We start from the raw sequence: 14,854 nt of genomic DNA on the forward strand, positions 1-14,854 counted from the left end.
CACATTGCATTATTTATCATTTCCCCCAGTGTCAAATGACTATGCTCTAAAGCTGCTACTACAGAACCTATTATCACACTCGTATTCTTACAGACTTCACAGCCACACTGGGTGCAATCTTTTCATTGATCTCTCTGAGTTTTTCAGCAAATATCTGCCTGTCCTCTGTGGCCATGATGGACTCGACTGGTGTTCCCAGGACTTTCACTCCATACCGGTCCAGGACACCCTGCTGAAACAATTCCACTCCTGGAGGCAACACAAACCAACATGCAAAGAGGATATTAAATGAAGTTTTGATATGTGGAATATTTTTAACTTAATTCCACGTCTACTGAATACAAGCAAAAAGGCTTTGTCTCACCACAGTTGAGGGCAGTCTGTCCACCCATGGAAAGCAGAATGCCATCAGGGCGCTCAGCCTTAATCACGTCAATAACAAATTGTGGCGTGACGGGCAGAAAGTAGACAGAGTCAGCCTGCTTGGTGCCGACTTCGTTGGTCTGGACTGAGGCTATGTTAGGGTTCATGAGCACGGTCTTCACATTCTCCTCCTACAACAACATTTTAGCATCATTTATTGGATCAAGATGACATGAAGTATGATGAAACTAGTACAGTAATCGAAACAGGACTTTTCCATCCATGTTTTGGTCTCATACATCATAGACTATAGTTAGTAAGATAATAATTGTCTAAACGTTTTTTGTCACCTTCATTGCCTTGACAGCCTGAGATCCAGAGTAGTCAAACTCTCCAGCCTGACCAATAGAGAGGCCTCCAGAACCCAGTACCAGCACCTTTGAAACCTTCAATCATATAGAAAATAAAGTTGAAGCAAGTTCAACAAAATACTAGCATTTAAGACAGGGATGGGCAACTAGCGGGCCATTCACTCTGAGCTCTGCCCCATTTTTTCATTATTTATTGAATTTTTAAAAAATGTTTTTTCCCCCTTTGTTGAATTTTTTTTTTTTTGTATATTGGGTTTATTTTGGGGGATGTAAAAGAAAAATATATATAAAGTGTACTACAGTTGATATTTTTTGCCAATGCATTTCAATGGCCGTTGATTATCTGTTATGCGGATATTTGTTATTTGTTATTTTTGCCGGCCCGGTCACCACTAGATGGCAGACATGGCTTAGTTGCACTTCCACTTTAAACTGCCCTATTGTATGGCGTGAGTAGGCCTAAAAAAATAATAATGTTTGGGGTGGATTTGGAAAGGCATGCAGAACAAACATAGCATCTCAATAATACTACATATTGAGTGAGTTCGTTTTTTATTTGTTTTTTTATGCACAAAATGAGTTCCAGCACTTAATATTGGTTTGCGCCGTCTTTGAATGGTAATTTTTATGCAAGAGAGCCCTTGCACTGGAGGGGGGTCACAGTATGTGTAGCAAGGCGCATTGTTGAACAATTGTGGCTCCTCTGCCCATCCCCGATTTAAGACATTAACCTTATGTTACTAGTTTTGACAGTCATACTTGCACTCTGGGGGGGATGCACGGTTTCTTCGGCATGACTGACACTATGTTGGCATCTTTTCCTTTTTTGATCAGGGCCATGAAGGTGTCAAAAAGGAACTGTACCCCCCCAAAAAAAGACCAAAAAAAAGACAATATTAGAAAAGCATAATATGTGGGGATACTTGGCATTAAACTTTATTCAGCATGGTATTGCAGCATGGTAAGTCTTTAAATACCTCTGTGTCAGTGGGGCCGGCTTTTGCCTCTGGGTGGAACTGAGCTGTGAAAACAGGTTTAGTGTTGTGCATGATGCCCTGCGAAACATCCAAATTTGATGTGAGTGCACAAAATCAAGTCAACAGTATTATACTCTCCCACATGGAGATTTCTTCACTTCCACTACATATTTCATGAGCCGAGACGAGAGCAATGTTTATTCATGGAATAGAAAATTTCATTCGGCATGTTTTTTTTTCCTGAAAGTCATTTACAATGAGTGAAACTAACCTCATTTGTGCCGTCATTGGCATTGATGAAAAGCGGGTTCCACCCTGAGGGTAGGGACGCGCTATCTATGCCATAGCCATGGTTCTGTGCAGTAATGAAGGCCTGGCCTGTCATCACATTCAGTACCGGCTGGTTCTGACCTCTAGGGAAAACGCATACAAATGATACACTTTGCATCTATCTATATGTTATTTCCACCTGATTGAAAATCAAGATCTGTGAGATGCGGCCATCACTGTACAGCAGGTACTACACAAATCACAAACATCCTTTACGTTCAGTATTAAAGCCTTATGCTGAAACTGCAAAAATATGTTGTTCTTTTTGCACTCACCTGTTGCCCATTGGTAGTTTATAGGACTTCGCTCCAGCAGCAAGAGCTGTGATCTGATTGCCCATACAGATACCAAACACGGGCTGGGGACGATCACTCTCCAGCACCTTCACAAAACAAACATGATTTATGATATTCCATATAGTGGTATCTCAAAAATATAAAACACTTTGAAGGTCTTTTTTTTCCCATCTAGTTTGACAGTTGATGTGAAAGATGAGTGCAAAGTAACTTTTGCTGCAACTCTTTGTATGGCCTTTAGAAAATGTTGAGATTTTAATTGATACAAACAAAAGTTCTAAAATGTCTGCGGTTTGCAATTACATTTGGGATATTGTAGAGAAAGTATGTTTATACCTGGTATAAAATCAAAATAACAATCAATACCACTTACTTAACGGGGAAGTCAACCCTCCAAAAAATCTTGACAATAATATATTCTATGCAGCCCCACTAGTCAAAATACAGTATTCTGGTTAATATTGCGTTAGTGGAGTATGAGTTACAGGAATACTTGACTCATTGAGCCATTTTCAGCAGTAAAAAGTTTGTAATTTGTCCAGAATAAATTTGATAACTTAATTATTTTTCTTGTACAATAAATACCTTTTAAAAACTATTTTATTCATTTGCTGTGGACTGAAGATGACATCTGTGCTGAGGAAATGGGTAACGACCAATCATGGCTCACCTGTTTTCTGGGTTTGGTCAGCAAACAGCCATGATTGGGCGTTACCTACTTCCTCTTCAGTTGACAGTAAGTGGGAAATTTTATTTTTTGAAGATATTAATTGTACATGAAAAATAATGAAGTTATCAAATTCATTCTGGACGAAACATTAACTTTTTTCTGTTGAAAATGGCTCGGTGAGTTAAGTATCACTTTTAGCAGCAAAATCCAGCAGTTTTTATTATTATCAGAAGGCGGCCATTTTGTCACTGGCTGCCAAGTGAAAATGACATCGCAGCAACCCGGTTCGCAGGTAACAACCAATCACAGATCAGCTTCAGAAAACAGGTGAGCTGTGATCGGTCATTGCCTGAAACATGAGCAACTGTGATGTCATCTTCAGTCGACAGCAAGTGGCAAAATGGCCGCCCCTTGAGATGGATAAAAATGACTGGATTTTACTGCATAACTCATATTCCACAAATGTAACATTAAACAGAATGTCATGTTTAGACGAATGAGGTCACACATAACATATTATTGTCAAGAAATGTTTAAAGGTTGATTTCCCCTTTAACTGAAACAAAACAGGCCATGTCCTACCTTGCGGACATTGTGGATGAGTGCCTCAGCGAGAGACGGATCTCCCGGTCCATTGGAGATGAACAGCCCGTCATAGCTTAGACTCAGCAAGTCCTGGTCCCATGGTACCAAGTGGACTTCTGCACCCCGCTAACACAGAAATATTTAATTAGTGACATATATGTGAACCTAAAGTAGCCGTTACTGCTTTCTAGGAGAGTCGATAAATACTCTAGAACAGGGGTGCTCAAGTTCGGTCCTCGAGAGCCCCTATCCAGCCTGTTTTCCATGTTTCTCTCCACTGACACACCTGATTCATGATCAGGATCGTTATCAGGCTTCTGCAAAGCTTGCGGTTTAGCTGATCATTAGATTCAGCTGTGCTGCAGGAGGGAAACATGGAAAACAGGCTGGACACTACACACAGAGAGGCCTACAAGTTTGCCAAACATTCAGGACTAAAAAATTAATAACAACACAGATGGACCCCCACCCAACCCCCAGATAAAGTCTCGATTATGAGTAGCATTGACTTCATGGAGCGACGCCAATGAGAAGCTAATTTTCACCCCAGCTGGATGACCATTAGTAGCGACTTTTATAAATGGATATTCTACGTGTTCTCACCTTAACCAGCAGGCGGATTATATTATGCTTAATACCACAATCAACTGCTACTACTTTGACAGGGTTTCCTTTTCCAAAAACTTTGGATTCCTGATGAGTGAGAAGGCATATAAAGAAAGAAGTTAGCATTCAACAGAAAACAAAAGAGACAAGCTTTGTGAGCACTAAGAGAAAGCTGCTTTTACTTTTGTTGAGACCTCTGCTATCAGATTAATTTGGTTGGGGTCTGATATTTCAACAGGTTGCCCATCAAACTCAATCTTTCCAAGAACGGTGCCCTGAGGAGAAAAGACAATCATGAATGGTACTTAGAGGGGACATATTATGGAAAAATTATTTTTTAATGGCCTTTAATGAAAAGTCAGGTCTTTAGAGTATCTACCGAAGTTTGAAATTACACAACCTACTAAATTCGTTCTTTATGAGCTGCCTAATTCCCAAAATGTGTCTGTACACAAATCGTTGACATTGTGACATCACAAATGGGCCAAAAGAGCTGCAGTATTGCCGGATGCACAGATGAATGATCGCTAACAGTGCTAGCTTGTGAGAGAAAACAAAAACAGCAGGGCAAGTACAGCACCTTGTCTCTGATGATCTTGGTTAACATTCTGGTGTCTATCCCAAAGAGTGCGGGAACCTTTCAACAAGTGAAATAAAAGTGGACAATTTGAATTGAGCACCAACAGAGTCCAGGCTTAATGTATGCAGCATCATGAGACAACATACCTTCTCTTCTTGTAGCCATTGACTCAGAGACTTAACAGAGTTCCAGTGGCTGTACTCATGACTGTAGTTTTGAACCAGAAGAGCAGATACCTCAAGAAAGAAAAACACAATTTATTGACCTCTTTATTTGACACGGATAATGCAGTCAAACATAGCTACAAGCTAGCAGCTGATGTAATGCATTTAGTTTATAGCAGGTGTGTCCCGTCGTCCAATTTTAAGCGGCCTGCGACATACCTGGATGCCCTCAGACTCCACATGTTTTCTCAAGCCAAGGCTATCCAGCTCTTGGGTGTCAGGTACACCGTAGTTCCCCACAATTGGGTATGTCAAAGTCAGGATCTGACCCCTGTAACTGGGGTCTGTCAAGGCCTCGGGATATCTGAAAACCGAGAATGAAACAGTGTGAGGATTGAAAAGTGATGAGTAAGGTGTACATTATTATGATCTCACCGACCCGACAAGGCCTGTATTGAAGACCAGTTCTCCAGCTACTGAGGCATCATAACCAAAAGAAAACCCTTTCATTTGGGTGCCATCTTCCAAGACCAGATGAGCTGTCTGGGCCTGGAGAGTAGGAAAAAAATTAACTTCATGTGAATATGATAACATCCAAAGGAAAGAAAGAACAAACTTTTTCTAAATAAGTAAACTGATGAGTGGGCGCTCAAACCCATAGAACAGTGTGCTGTGAATGCTCAAGCAGACATTTTGATTGAGTGTGCGTTGGTGTTGCAGACAGAGGAGTACGTGAACATGAAGGTTGATTACCCATGTGACTTCCATCCACTCATAAATTGTCATTATTCTCTTTTCAAATCACCACATCCTCAAATACACTCATCCATCCATTTTCTAGTGTGGCCAAATACTGCCCTGTCCGCCAAAACTCCACATTTTAAATACATTACAATACAAATTTAAAAAAAAAAAAAAAATTATTCATACACTTTTAATGCTACTTTAAAGATGTGTTCACTGCATTGGAGGGTCAAATCTTTACGACGTTAAAACGTAGTTGGACAGAAATAGCACCAACCAAACTATAAATCATGTCTTTACGGTCACTTCAATTTACTTTTCTTAACGTAAAAAGTCAATTTTAAGTTCATACAACTAAGCGGATTTTGGAAGCACATTATATGAAGTTATTTTGGATTATTTGTATTGCGTTTGGAGACATTTTGATGGCTCTAAATTGGAAGGGCATGATAGACTTCGACAATTATCAGACGGCGTTCGTCGCAACTTTTAGTCAACTCCCTTGGGAATTAATGTGTCACAGTGGACATAGCAAACCACACCCACGCTTCCCTTACCTTGACACTAAAAAGCTTGGCAGTCTGAAGTCTCCAGCATGCCGACGTTATTCCAATTTTGTTTCCAACTACACGCCAGCGTCTCAGAGTTTTGACAGCGCTGCAAACTAGCAGGATTTTGGTCATATTATCCAACAATGTCGCTCGCTGTTGTGTACGACAGCTTTTGACAATGTTTAAACGATTGAAATGTTAACAACAAGCAAGTTCAAGCGGTAATTTAAACGTGAATGAATGAGCTGAAGCAGGACAGCACCGAGGTACCTGACACTTCAGTGCGGTCGCATGAAGTGATCGCTGATTGGACGACAAGTAATTTCAAACGTCACTCACGCGCTCGATGATTTGATTGGTCCACCGAGTGTAGTAGTCCAGTGTCCACTACTAATAATCAAACTACGCCCCAAGGGCCATTTGCGGCCCGCCGTCCATTTTCTAGTGGCCCTCAGAAAAATAAATATCTATTTCTTTAATTACACTTTATAGCGCTTTTCTAGATGTGCAAAGAAACGATTTACACCAAGAACACTGACATTTTATTTATAATGCCCCGTGACTAAGCTAATTCCGTTAAAATAAAGATTATCAGTCTATCTATTTATCCATCTATCTATCCATCTATCTATCCATCTATCTATCCATCTATCTATCCATCTATCTATCCATCTATCCATCCATCACCGACCTGGGATGGAAATATATCATTCCATCATATTAAATATAGGGGTCAATGTTGTGTTGTGCTTTTATAAATACAAATCAGTGTAACAGCACTCTTTTAGGACAATTTGCTTGATTAAGGGGTGGGGATTTAAAAAAGAAAAAAGAAAAAGAAAAAGAAAAGAAAAAGAAGAAGCCCAAAAAGGGACCATGTGGACGCTCGTGGTGGTGGGATTAGAGGGGTCTGTGCATTTGCTGATCACAGCAAGATTGGTCCTCAACGGAGAAGGCTGCCTGACTGCCACACTGCTGGGTTCAGCAGTCTGAACAAAGTGTGTGTGCGTGTGTGTGAATGAATACTGTGTCGACTCAGGAAGTAGCACCGCACATGTGGGGAAAGTGCTGTGCATTTTACACTTCTTCACATGGTCAAGCGGCTTTTAGCTTTTATGCTACACGCAAATGCGTTGCCAACAGAAGTGAAGTCAACCCCAAATATAAATTATTTCAAGTCAATGTTTTGTCCTATACTTTTAAGGTTTAAAAATAATAATAATAATAATTAGAAAATAAATGTCACTATACAGTCATTTAGTTCATTTACTTTGCTTTTAAAAGCCTTTAAATGTTTTGGTTGTAAATGCATTTAAATGTTGTCAAACTTTTTTTTAAAGTCATTTCTATATGCTACTTTTGTTCTCTTGGCTAACCAAAGCTCATGTTTCCATGGAGTTTAGCCTTCGTTTGTGTTTTATACACTGGTGCTCTACTGACATCCAGTGGTAACATTTATTCTTTACTAAATCTGTTTTGAAGGTAGTCACTTTGAGAGCATTGCGTTCAATTTTACAGCTGGTCTGAGTTACGACAATTCCATCTTAATTAATAGAGGCCCCATGCGAAGTGGTCTCTCAGATTACAAACAACCAGAAAAATGTCCATTTAATACAAGTCTACTAAAATATGTATTCTCAATTCATCTCAGTTCAACTGCAAATGTGTCCTATTATTTTTTACAACTTTGTCATAATTATCTTATTGAAACTGATGGTCACATTTTTATTTATTTATTTATTTATTTTCAAAAATTGCTCGGTAATAGAAGATGAGACGCCAGTGCGATGTACTGTAAGACACTGTATTACTGTGCAGACTGTGATTATGTGTTCTGAATTCCTTCACTGATTGGCTGGCTGGTGGCCTAATGAGCTCAAGTGTCCGTCCTCAGTGAAGGGACTCCCACATTGTCCGCCGTTTCAAGAGTGGCTTTCAGATGGCGGACCGAGCTTAAGGGAGGACCGAAATAGACCGACAGGCTCCCTCGCCTCTCTGCCAGATTTCCAAGCCTAGTCTTGGCCACTAGATGAGAGAAATAACATTTTGTTTCAAAGATCCATTCAATCAACATATTGACATTAGTGGAAAAAATACTGCAGGGAATGTACATAGTCATATTATGTAATATGATTTATTTTTTTTTAAGTGTTGGTATCTTATCAATCACTCAAGAATTGTTATAGTGGGTCATAGAGAAACACTTCAGCCCCGCTAATTAAAAATATGATTTTCTATGGCCCCAGCCCTGTCATGGCACTCCTCGTTGCAACTTTCTGAGATCTGAATTGGCTCTCATTTATAGAATCAGCCACACACAAGAAAAGCATCTGGAAACGTCACCAGCCCTGTTTTAGACACGGCATCATGTCATGAGAACACACAAGGAAGACCACAATCTGAATGGGTGGCGAAGAAGAACTGCACCCTTTGGCATGTATCACATTCCCTTTCTCTATCTATCATGTGGTCCCCAATAAAAAAAGGCCAGTGAGAAGCTTTGTTTAGCCTGACCCCTGGTTAATTCCTGTGCGGCCTGCAGAGGGATATCAAGAGAGCGAGGTGGCTAAAGAGAGCATGTGGTAACAGTGAGTGCATCAGCCCCCTTAAGGAGTCATGCCCCCCGCACTTCGATATCCCAAGAAACTTCACACCTCTCTGTAGGGCCTATAAATAGGGCCCATCTGTCCCCCAGGCTCAGTTACAGCCTCGTTCCTGTGTGGAATGGTTGGAGGGCGGTAAAGGAAGCGGGCAGTGTGTGAAAAGCAACTATGAGTGATGAAGTGGTCTGGTCCAAAAGTTTTTTCAACTCCAGTCATCACATATGTTTAACAGAATGACATACAGCCGTTATAAAAAGTCTACACACCCCTGTTCAAATGCCAGGTTAGTGTGATGTAAAAAAAAAAAAGAAGGAAAAAAAAGGTAAATAATTTTAAAAAATGTGTCCACCATTAATATGACCTGTAACTTGAACACCTCATAGTTTAAAAATCTTTTTAAGATGATAAGTAAAGATAATGTGGGGATTGCTAACAGTTATAAACAAAAAATTCAGGCTTTTGCCTGAGAGGAAAAGCCTACTAGAACACCTGAAATCTACTTGGGGTAATTGAGAGGCACTTGAAATGGTGGCAGGTGTATGCAGACTTCCATTTAACTTAAGCGTGAATGTGATTAGTTAATTTTGAACACAGTGTAGGGTGTGCACACTAATGCAACCACATTGTTTCTGTTTATTCTTACTGATGCTCTCAAAACATTAAAAATGAAATTCTATTGAGTTCACATTAACGGTGGAAAAGGACTTTGTCTCAAAACTTGGAATTTGAACAGGGGTGTGTCGACTTTTTACATCTGCTGCATGATGCACATTTGATTGCAAAGGAAGTGAAATCTGAACGACTTTGTCAACACCTCACCTCACCTCTGATGGCGAAGCATCTGCCATCTTTGAAGTCTTACACCACATCACACTCATGCGCGGATTTTCCGCCGGCTCAAGTTCTTCACATTTCATTAAGCAAGCAGGACGTCACACTTGGCAAAGAACCGTGTCTCCTAATCGGTGTTCTTTTCACTTTGCCCTTCACAGTATAGGCCCAGACCATCATTTCATGCTTGCTGTGTTTTAGTGCTACTCCTGAAACAGTTACCCCGAGAGTTCACGTCAGGATGCCACTGAGAGATATTGGAGGAATGGGATCAAGGGATCACTGACTACATAGCCAAGAGCAGGCCTCGGTGCTTGTTTCCTAAAAGGAGCTGAATATAACGTCTGTCAAACCTGCAAAGGCTTTATTACCAAATATCCTGTTGCCCATTTAGGATAAAATCAAGGGTGATATATATATATATAAAAAAAAAAAAAATGTACAGGCCTCTGTTAAGCCCAATTGGTGGCTAACTAAATAATCGTTTTGCCCACTGTAAAACAGGAAGTGCAATCAAACATATTGGAACAAATGAAATTCTCTAATAAAGTGGTGCCAACAAAATTAAGTTAAGATATACTTTCAAGTACTTTATAGTTTAGTAGTATTTTCATACACAGTGCATAAATGGTGGCGGATCCTCATTTTGTATCAGTAGATACATTCTCTCTACTTTGTTACTGAGATGATCATAAACTTTATTAAAACGTGTGTTTTGATCACTGCATTTGTTTTATAAACCACCAAAAAATCTTGACAACAATATGTTCTATGCAGCCCCACTAATCTAAATACCATATTCTGGTTAATATTGCGTTAGTGGAATATGAGTTAAGCATCAAAGTCCAGCATTTTTTACTAATATCAGAAGGCGGCCATTTTGCTAAACTGACATCACAGTTGCTCAGGTTTCAGGTAACAACCAATCACAGCTCAGATCCGGAAAACAGGTGAGCTGTGATTGGTCGTTGCCTGAGCCCTGAGCAACTGTGATGTCATCTTCAGTCGACGGCAAGTGGCAAAATGGGCGCCCCCCTGAGATGGATAAAAAGAGCTGGATTTTGCTTCATAACTCATATTCCACAAATGTCATATAAATCGATCGGAAAGTCATTTTTAGACTTGTTAGGTCACATATAAAATATTATTGTCAAGAAATGTTTAATGTTGACTTCCCTTTCAACCATTATTAACGTTCCGCTAAACTATGGCTTCATTCCTGGCACTCAAATGACATTGTAAACAGGACCTAAGCTAATGTGCTACATTATTTTTTACACAGTCTTGGTACTTTAATACTGAATGTACTGTACAAAAAAAAATAGCAGTCAACATGATTATGCTGTTAAGGACAATAAACAGAATCATAAATGTGTTTTCCCTTTTACGGTGTAGCCATTAAGGATATAGCGATACCAGTGATTGAACCCTTGAGATGAATTTCCAGACTGTCTGTGTCACAACACCTACACACACCCCACACTCCATGATCTGACCTCCCCCAAGGAGCTGCACCCTGTTTACGAATAAGTAGAGCGTTACATGTTGAGTCGGAGGTGAAAATCACACACCCTTAGCTAATGATTCTTCAGAATGACTTGGTAACATAAAACCAAAACAAATTTAGCAACCGTTTGACATGGTTACAGTTTTAAATTATTCCTCTCTGGAAAGTGGATGTGAGCAGGAAATGGCTTCGAGGTTTGGAGAATGTTGCTAAATGTAGATACTCACCCATCCATTTTCATGACAGTTGTCCTCATCAAGGGTCACGGGTGAACTGGAGCCTATACCGGCTGACTTTGGGCAAGAAGCTAAACTATAAAAATAAAAAATAATGCATGAGTATGGCACAACAGCCACAACTAGATTGATACTTGCGGTGACATTTTGATTGTAGTGACAAAAAAATTACAATTTAGAACAGATACTTGTAAGTAGTTACCAAGATTATACGGTACAAATACACAAGAAGGAACTGATGCAAATTAGGCAAGGATTAACTTGTGTCTGTACTTTTGTGTCACCAGTATAACTGCCTACCCCCCCCCCCCCCCCCCCCACACACACACACACACACACACAAAATCATAACAGCACTGCTAGTCATTTTCCTCGTCAACCAGGAAGTAGTCTGCTAAGTGACAAACAGATGCACAAACAACACAAGTAAAACACTCCACCAACAATTTGGACATTTGTCGACAGTTAAGCCTTGGCAGAGGTTTGACTTGTGCTGTGTTACATTTGTGGTTAATACAGCGCTGACAGCACAACGATTTTAATGCTAGCCCAAACTTTTTTTTCTTTTTACTGTACATTAATGAAGATCTTAACCACACAAAAAATATACACGCTAAACGGAAAATTAAAGTCAAGTTTTTGACAGGCGCATGTCGAATAAGCCCGCTTAAGCGCGTTACTGATCCCGTTGGGATTCCATAGTGGAGCTCAGAATGGACTGGAGCACAGGTGCAAGGACTGGGGGCCACAGTTTCTATAGGGGGGGCAGGGGGGGAGCTGAAGGGACGTTGAATCTGAGAAGGTGCACTAGGGTGCCAGCCAGTGAGCCTAGATGACAGCTGAGGGACGGAGGTTTTCTCTGGCTTGCCCTAGTGGAGATGGGGTCAGTCAAAGCAAGTGTGTGCGTGCGTGCGCGCGTGCGTGTGAGGGGCTAGGGCTGCACCGCTGGCACTGTGACAGATATAGACAAGAATTAAGCAGACCAAAATTTGCGCAGTTAGCCTTGTCGGAGTAACTGGCATTGGCAGCTGAAAGCACCCTCGCGTACGTCACATCCTCACAGGAGGAGACAGCCAGGAAATGAACACAGGTGCGCCTTTACACACATTCTCAATGACCAGGAATGCACATTAAGTTAATTTTGGAACAGACAGAAACACACATCAGTACTTGTCATGTAGAATCTGCTACTTTAGCCAAATATGAAAAAAAACACACACACACATTTAAATCAACCATTACATTTTGTTATCTAAATGTAAGGGAACCAAATTATGCATAGAGTGTTCCCTAGTAGTTTGGTTATTGCGGATGCACTCACGGATTTTCATTTGTGACCATTTGTGGCATTTATACCGCGTTTTCTGGTTAACGTAAGCCATTTTAAGATTAAAAAGAAAAACGTGAACGTAATAATTAAGCCGGTCGTAGTCGTCCTCATGTGCTGCCAGGGTGTGGAGGATTCATTTATGAACACAACATAAAATCAACAGATTGGGTAACAAGTTTTTACAAGGGGGGGGGGGGGTATAATTACTTAATAGAGGCGAATAAAATAAGAAAAAATAATAATAAAAATGTAGTAAACGCTATTCACCTACTCGAAACGTATAACCAGTGACTCATATACATACATACATCACATTTTAGAATTTTGATTAATCACAATTAATCACTCAATTAAAAAGACTTTTGATTTAAAAAAAATGTGGCCGCCAAATTTGAAGAGCACCGTTTTTATGTTAATCATTTCGACATTTAATGTTAATGAGGACGTCTTCAACATTTTTTGATCCGCTGCACACGCTCATCTTCCTCTTTCTTCATCCATCCAGCCATCCATCCATCCATCGCTTATCCGGGGTTGGGTCGCGGGGGAAGAAAGAGACACATAAGATCAACGCATTGTCGCCTTGGAACAAAAAGTGGATGATTTGGAACAGAATCTTCGTATCAACGATGTGATAGTTACAGATTAAACCGCGCCGTGGCCCTCCGGCGAGAGCTGCGGCCGGCACAAGTGCAGTTGATTCTGACCAAGCTTCAGCGAACGAGACTGTGGAACAGCAAGTGACAACTCGACTCGAGAGATTTGGGATTATTTGTGGATCCAGCGCACAATCGGATGAGCTTTTCGCTTCCAACTGGGGGGGACACGACCACCGGCAGTTCTGATCAGGTTCGTTGACAGGAAGAAAAAGGTTGCTCTATTGAGAGATAGCTACAAGCTTAAAGGTAAACTTGTCTACGTCAATGAAAACCTCACAAAACAAAATACTGACATTGCCAGAAGGGCGCAACAATTGAGAAAGAATGGACTTGTCGAGAACACATGGACAAAAGACTGTTGGATATTCATTCAAACAAAAGAAGACTCATCTTCTCAGAAGAAAATACATTATGTCTTACCTTGTTATGATTTGAATAATGTAAATATAGCATATGATTGCTTGCTGACACTGCAAAGTTAACTCTTATGTATACACCTGCATTGATAACATGTATTGCTGTTCCTGTAAGAATGTAAACATAGTCTGGCTCTATTTCTGTTTGGACATTTGATGTAACATGCAAGGCTGTTGTGATAAGGTTGTATTGTGGCTGCAATGTACCTGCTGTAAATATTTACAATGGGTTGGTAAACATGGTTCGGGGATGGAGCCGGCGGGGCCTACTCAGCTGGTGGGTGGCCTTGGTGGGCGCTAAGGAGCGTCAAGATCTAAATATCATCTGGATGCTGGCAACAGTGACGGGCCGGTGGCTGAGCTGACCAGAATCGTGTGAACATTGCTGTGGACGCAATGGGCAGACTGCAAGCCAATCTACTCTTCTGGAAGCCACAACATGTGTGAAAGCTGATTCAAGGTCAGCGAAGACGCTACTGGTGAACGAGCATGCACTCGCCTTGGCTGAGCAAGGAGTGTGCAGACTTAAGTCTGACATTGATAACGATATAAATCAATGACCTTCATGATCAATGTATATGACTGATGTGTATAGTAAGAATTGATGGGGACGGGTTACTAATAAGCCATAGCTTCTACCCGTCAGCCCTTCTTTTGGATGTCAATGTTGCAAATGATATGATGTGATCGATGTAACCTGTAATAATGTGTCCGAAAGGAAAAAATGAACAAAACAAAACACATACATACATATACACATACATTATATATATACATTATATATATATATATATATATGTATTATATATATATATACACATTATATACTGTATATTTATATATATTAGTGCTGTCAAAGTTAAAGCGTTAACTAATTAATTAATCACAAAAATTGATTGCATTAATCATGTATTAACGCAGATTAATCACACTATTAATTTTACTTTAGTTTGACAACGGATGGCTACGTTAAAAGTTGTCTTTGAGCAATAAACATAACCATGGGTTTTTCCCCATTTTAAATTATGCAAGTAA

At 40.2% G+C, this 14,854-nt stretch overlaps 1 protein-coding gene across 1 annotated transcript in view; it reads right to left on the reverse strand.

Annotated features, from left to right (window-relative positions):
- cps1 (carbamoyl-phosphate synthase 1, mitochondrial) overlaps positions 1-6,495 on the reverse strand; it is a 30,666-nt gene extending 24,171 nt beyond the window's left edge. The window contains exons 1-15 of the mRNA XM_086090790.1: positions 6,244-6,495; positions 5,382-5,491; positions 5,162-5,306; positions 4,925-5,014; positions 4,779-4,835; positions 4,381-4,473; positions 4,196-4,285; positions 3,590-3,718; positions 2,317-2,423; positions 1,983-2,124; positions 1,712-1,789; positions 1,494-1,592; positions 714-809; positions 365-554; positions 92-249 (exon numbers count right to left, since the gene is read on the reverse strand). Of these exons, the coding sequence (XP_085946916.1) occupies positions 92-249; positions 365-554; positions 714-809; positions 1,494-1,592; positions 1,712-1,789; positions 1,983-2,124; positions 2,317-2,423; positions 3,590-3,718; positions 4,196-4,285; positions 4,381-4,473; positions 4,779-4,835; positions 4,925-5,014; positions 5,162-5,306; positions 5,382-5,491; positions 6,244-6,369 (1,710 nt within the window). The 5' untranslated portion in view covers positions 6,370-6,495. The remainder of the gene's footprint in view (positions 1-91; positions 250-364; positions 555-713; positions 810-1,493; positions 1,593-1,711; positions 1,790-1,982; positions 2,125-2,316; positions 2,424-3,589; positions 3,719-4,195; positions 4,286-4,380; positions 4,474-4,778; positions 4,836-4,924; positions 5,015-5,161; positions 5,307-5,381; positions 5,492-6,243) is intronic.
- Between the last annotated feature and the right edge of the window lie 8,359 nt (positions 6,496-14,854).

This window comes from Leptonotus elevatus, chromosome 12 (assembly GCF_054856555.1).
Source record: "Leptonotus elevatus isolate MCC_2025b chromosome 12, RoL_Lele_1.0, whole genome shotgun sequence".
Taxonomy (NCBI): domain Eukaryota; kingdom Metazoa; phylum Chordata; class Actinopteri; order Syngnathiformes; family Syngnathidae; genus Leptonotus; species Leptonotus elevatus.